We start from the raw sequence: 5,889 nt of genomic DNA, 5'->3' as shown, positions 1-5,889 counted from the left end.
TCAGTCATTTTTTTTCGAAAATGCATACGTGACAATATACACGTCAGCTCCACATCAACACTGTAATGGTGCACATCGGCGCCACATCGGAAAAAGGATTAAAATTGCCAAAAAAAAATATAGATAGCGGACTAAAACTGAAACATGAAAATATAGAGGACCAAAATCGCAAAGTGACAAACCTATAGGACCAAAAAAATAATTTTCCCAAACTTAGAATGAAAACCTGAGATTATATTTCAGTCTTCAATTCAAGCGTTGTTTTTCCAATAACCACTTATGTCAATAATTATCACATGAATGTTGAACCCAGTAAACCAATATTTTTAAAATATTTTTGCTAACTACATCAGTCTAAGGGGGGTGTATTCGTTACAAAGATTTACCGACTTTTTTTAAATTACAGACTTTTGTGGAGTTGATAGACTTTTACTGACTTTTATAGAATCTCACAGACTTTTGAAGATTTTCATAGAATCTTGCAGATTTATTTTTTATGACTTTTACAGACTTTTGTAAACTTTTTTCTAGAAACCTATTAATTTCGTAATTTATGATTGTGATTTTAAATATTTATTATTTTTTTGAATTAGTAGTGAGTTTCAATAACTTATATTTATATATTTTTTAAAATAATGATATTTTTTTAAAATATTTTATCTATCAATATAAATAAAATTTACTTACTTAACGATTTTATTTACAAAAATCGATAAATAGTTAAATTTATTGCAATTAAATAGGTAATGTTACTCTGTAAAATTTTAATATGTTTAATTGAAACTTTGTAGAATCTCACATAATTATTTTTATTAATTTTTATTTTATTGTAAATTTAAAATATAAAAAAAATATGTTTGTATAGAGATTATTTTTAATCTAATAAGTAGCATATATGTATAAGAATAGTGTTTGTATATAGTTTATTTTTAATAGAGATGAAAGTGTGTAGACATATAGTATTATTAATCTTGTCATTCTTCATATTATTTTTTAAAAAAAGAATTATTGTTTCGGAGATCTCGTAAATTAATCAATTACATAATCTATGGCTAATTAGTAATTATTAATGGAGAAGTGCGTGTACAAGAATACAAGATAATGGAAAGTAAAACATATAATACGAAGGAACGGAAATAATAAATAAACTTACCCAACTCACGAAATGTCAACCCAAATATTTAGCATAAACCAAAGACAATTATTGACATTTTATTGTTGTACCTTATGTTTTAATTCTTGTACTTAATAGAATTTCATGGAGTCTTTAAAAGTTTATTGACATTTTGAATACCTCTAGACTTTTGTAAAGTTTTTAAAAGTCAAGTTTGAATACCACATGACTTTTTAAAACTCTCTCAATATTCATCTTGAATACCACTAAACTTTTATGGAGTATAAAAAAGTATAGATTGAATACCTCTAAACTTTTAAACTCCATAAAAGTCATTAAAAGTCTAGAACCAATACCCCTAAAATAAACTAATGAAGTATATGACATATTTTCATAAAAAAAAAATAAACCTTATATTTTCTTGTAGTATCAAAATAGACACATTTTTTACAGTAAAATTTATCACCGCCACATTCACCATCTTGGGACATTTTTTTTCCAGACAAATACATCAATTCCATGAGATCCGGTCCAAATATATTATTCTTGTATGAACCCAAAAACTCCAACTATGGGAATAGACACAACAAAATATAATGTAATGCCAATTATATATACTTAATATTAAGACCGGGAATGTGTTTAGAGATGGGTGAATAAATACTTTAAAGATTTTCTTTTTCGAGATTTTACTCTTTTTATAAGAGTTTCTTCCAACGATCATATTTGTTTTCTTGAGATTCCATACCGTTGTCTTTTAGGTAACTTACATTAAATGTTTTGTCTTTTTAATTCAATGGTTATATTAACTTTATAGAGTTAATCGATTTGGATTGTCCCGATCAGATAACTCATCCAGAACAATTAATTTATCAGTTTTTATTTAAAGAAAAAATATATATATTCATCAACCCATTTCTTATCTTATGAAAACAAAGATCGGACATTTGAATAGAATAAAAATGTATATATGAAATCAATCAAGATACATGTATCAGTCATTTAACACATATGAACACACAGAGTGATGCATGAGAGTGGGACACAGCCCAAAAATGTTTTAACAAGATATCAGATGGTGGTGTTTACACATTTGCAAATCTAAATTGCGTATTCTTCCATAAAAATATTATTCATCACAGAAGATACAATTACCCAATAATATTCAACAAACATAAAGTACCCCTTGAATGTATTAATCTAAAAATATATAACACAATATCTTATTATTTTCGTGTCATTTTCCTAAAATCCAATTGCCTATCTTCGAACGCTTATAGTTTGTGACCACATCTGGATTTGCCTCGGAGGACGAATCAGGAGGAAGATCGTTCTCGCCCTCGATTAGTCGGCTCAACCTCGAAAACCTGCTTGATCCAAATAAGAAAAAAAAAATCAAGGCTAAAAATCAAAATCCCAATATAATAAGAATAAGAACTAAATTAATGAAAACGCTTTCATCATGGATATATATATATCACAAAGAAAAAAAAATAAAATATATTTAAAATATATATACACTAAAATTGATTATTACAAAATTTTATAATATTTTGTTAATCTAAACATGTAAAACTGAATACTTGACCTTGATTCTACGAAACGCTTCAGATAATCTAGGACCTTGTTCTCAACTGATATGGCTTCCTTGTCCACATCTTCTACAAACTTCTTCCAGTACGGATGAGATTTCCAAATATCAGCCATCTCCTCGATCGGAATACCCTTCGTCTCCGGGAAGTTTTGGAGGACCAAAATAGTCATCAACAGCACGAAGCAAGCCAAAACGATGAACAACCCAAATTTCAAGTGGCATAACATGTGTGTGAAAGTTTGGCCTACTAAAAATGTCCAAAACATGTTCACACACACATTGACGCTCTGCCCTTCGGATCGAATCTCCAGCGGCAAAATTTCGCTAGTCACTAACCATGCTAGAGGCCCCCAGGACCAGGCAAAACCAGCAATGTATATGCAAATAGTTATTACAACCATTATTGTATACCATTTTGGAAGGTCCCCAGGGTTCCCATTTACCCCAAACTTGGATGCGATTAATATTGTGATAGCTATCTGCATCAAGTGTGTGCAAAATAACTTGTCATAGTTTTCAAATTTTTTGTTTTAACAAAATGTTAATTTTTCACTATTTTAGTTCAGTTGCTTACGTGACATCGAAAATATTAACTTGTCAAGATGTCACGTCAGCAATTGAATCAAAATAGCCAACGAGTAAGACTTAGTGTATCAAAACCAAACTCTGGTGATTAACTGAATGATGGTATTGGATCACCTGACAGATGAACATCTGGACGCCGCCTACGATGAACATCGTCTTCCTTCCGACCTTGTCAGCAGCTATGATGGACAAAATGGTGGCGGCGGAGTTCACGGAGCCGATGATGATAGAGCACATCAACGAGGCTCTGTTTCCGAACCCGATGATTCTGAAAAGAACATGTGAATAAAACATGAAGGCATTGATGCCAGTGAGTTGTTGGAAGAGTGGAATGAGAAGCACAAACACAAGTTGAGGCCTGTGTTTCCTTTCCAACAAATGGATCCAATGACACTTTATTCTCCGTGATTCGACACTAGCGGCCACTAGATCGTCGAGTTCTTCGTCTACGTCGTCGATTCCTCTGATCATTCTCAGGATCTTTCTGGCATCTTCTTGCTTGCCTCGTTCGATCAGCGAGATGGGTGTTTCTGGGAGGATGTACGATGACAAAAAGATCATCGCAGGAATCATAGCTGCCATTGCACTTATTTGCCACCCATATTCGAGCGCCGGCTCTGCTATATAATTTACCGCGTAGGAAGCAACGATTCCAAGAGTGATGCAGAGCTGGAAGCAGATATTCAGCGCCCCACGGTGTTGGCACGGAGCCATTTCGGAAAGATACAGAGGCGCAGACTGCAAGACAGGGCGAAAAAATGGATTATTTTATACTACCTTTGGAGTATTTCTTCGTCATTATATGGTCAAATTACAACCAATGGATCATCAACAAATGCTTATAAATTGAAGTTGGGAAACTGTAGGTACCTGGCTTGCTATACCAATGCCGAGACCAAATATGGCACGGTTCGACTTGAGATCAGACGCGTCTCCGGAGAATTGGAGTGTGGCGGCGCCGAATAAACAAAGACAAGCGGCGATAATCATGGAGATGCGACGCCCGAAAAACCTGGTGACGAGGGAGGCCGCGACGGACGCCCCGGAGGCAGCCAAGAAAAGGGAACAAGCACTGAACTGTACCGACATTGCAGCGTTGAATTTGCAGTATTGGTTAGTGACTCCAACATTCTGATTCACTTGCTGCTGTTTGTACTCATCGGGGAAGAATTTCTTCAACAAAGAAGGCATCGTAGTCCACCCGCCTACACCATATCATATATCATATATATATATATAAATCTCGATATTTTACAGAGTTCGTCATGACAACAATATTTAACTTAACGCCATAGAGGAATACGATAATTTTACCAAATGGAAAATTTTAAAAAAAAAATTACCAAATTGAAAAATCACATTTTACCTGACATTCCAATAACGTAGCCAAACATCAAACCAGCAGTGGCAGCAATAACACAAATGAAGAGAAAATAACAAGTGAGTCTCCCAGGGTAAGCCTTCTTTCTTGCTGTCACAATCACAGGGTCATCCATTTTTCCAAGAAAAGCTTCTAAAACTGAATGGAGGAGGTTAAGCAATAATCTCGAAGAATTATATGAAATCCGATGTTTTATCGAAAATCTCCATCTGTAATCTTTAGTTTAACAGCAGAATCTTAAATCAATATTTTAAATGTTATGTTTTATGAATTAAAATTAAATGAGTTTTTGTTCAAATCCATTAATGGCAGTATCATTTTTGAATTTATGTTGAAAAAATTGATTTGTTCGGTTTTTATATCATTCAGACCAATTATAAATGCATTTTGTTATTATCGATATTATATCTATACTACATTATATATACTTATGCTATATTTTAAAACATGGGGCTTCGAGTAACTATTTTTTAGTCATAATGTAATTTTTTTTTTTGAAACCAAAATAATCATAATGTAATTTTTTTAAAACCAAAAATACTTGTATAATTAAGATTACCAAAATACTTCATTTTTATTTAATTAAAAATATATAAAAACATATCTTAATATACAAAAAAACTCATATGAGACGGTCTCACGGGTCGTGAATGAATCTTTTATTTGGATCATCCATAAAAAATATTATTTTTTATATCAAATGTATTATTTTTTATTGTATATATCGATAAAGTTGACTCTTACAATGTCTAATACTCGTGAACAAATATGTTTTTCTCTTTATTACACATTATAATAATAATAATAACAACTACTACTACTACTATAATAATAATAATAATAATAATAATAATAATAATAATAAATACTTATGTGCGTCCACTGGAAGCTGGTTAATATCAATATTATTGGTTTCTTTTTTTTCCTTGGTTTCGAAATGTTGTGGATACTTTTTGTTTTATTTATTACTAATGTGTCTGCGCAGATGTGTACGTACACAATTAGAATAAGGGCAACTTGGAAATAGGCACCCAAGCCAAACAAAAGTTTGAGTTTAGTACCTAGATTTTTATTTTTCAAAAATGTCCTTGTTTTATCCGGAAGCATTATTATTTTCGAAATTATCAAATATAGAGTCGGATTCAGAATCTGATTCATTTGATTCATCAAGTTAATAAATATTTTCATCTTCTGATGAAAATTCAACTGTTTCTA

General features: G+C 31.8%; 1 protein-coding gene across 1 annotated transcript; it reads right to left on the bottom strand.

Moving 5' to 3' along the window:
- Positions 1 to 2,240: 2,240 nt before the first annotated feature.
- On the bottom strand, positions 2,241 to 4,920 carry LOC140875992 (sugar transport protein 1-like). Its single transcript, XM_073279833.1, has 5 exons — positions 4,660 to 4,920; positions 4,164 to 4,498; positions 3,408 to 4,031; positions 2,703 to 3,187; positions 2,241 to 2,481 (listed from the first exon to the last, which is right to left on the bottom strand). The coding sequence occupies exons 1-5, from the start codon at positions 4,787 to 4,789 to the stop codon at positions 2,352 to 2,354; spliced, it is 1,704 nt and encodes a 567-aa protein (XP_073135934.1). The 5' UTR covers positions 4,790 to 4,920; the 3' UTR covers positions 2,241 to 2,351.
- Between the last annotated feature and the right edge of the window lie 969 nt (positions 4,921 to 5,889).

Source organism: Henckelia pumila, chromosome 1 (assembly GCF_033568475.1).
Source record: "Henckelia pumila isolate YLH828 chromosome 1, ASM3356847v2, whole genome shotgun sequence".
Lineage (NCBI taxonomy): Eukaryota > Viridiplantae > Streptophyta > Magnoliopsida > Lamiales > Gesneriaceae > Henckelia > Henckelia pumila.
The sequence above is the reverse complement of the archived record's forward strand: the minus strand, read 5'-3'. Positions and strand labels throughout refer to the sequence as shown.

Bases quoted from the DNA above. Each gene is read 5' to 3' on its own strand.
- LOC140875992 (XM_073279833.1), bottom strand. From the start codon at position 4,789: ATGGATGACCCTGTGATTGTGACAGCAAGAAAGAAGGCTTACCCTGGG. The intron at 4,499-4,659 runs GTAAAATGTGAT...GATATGGTGTAG, and splicing joins CTACGTTATTGGAATGTCAG to GCGGGTGGACTACGATGCCT. The intron at 3,188-3,407 runs GTGATCCAATAC...CACTTGATGCAG, and splicing joins TCCAGATGTTCATCTGTCAG to ATAGCTATCACAATATTAAT.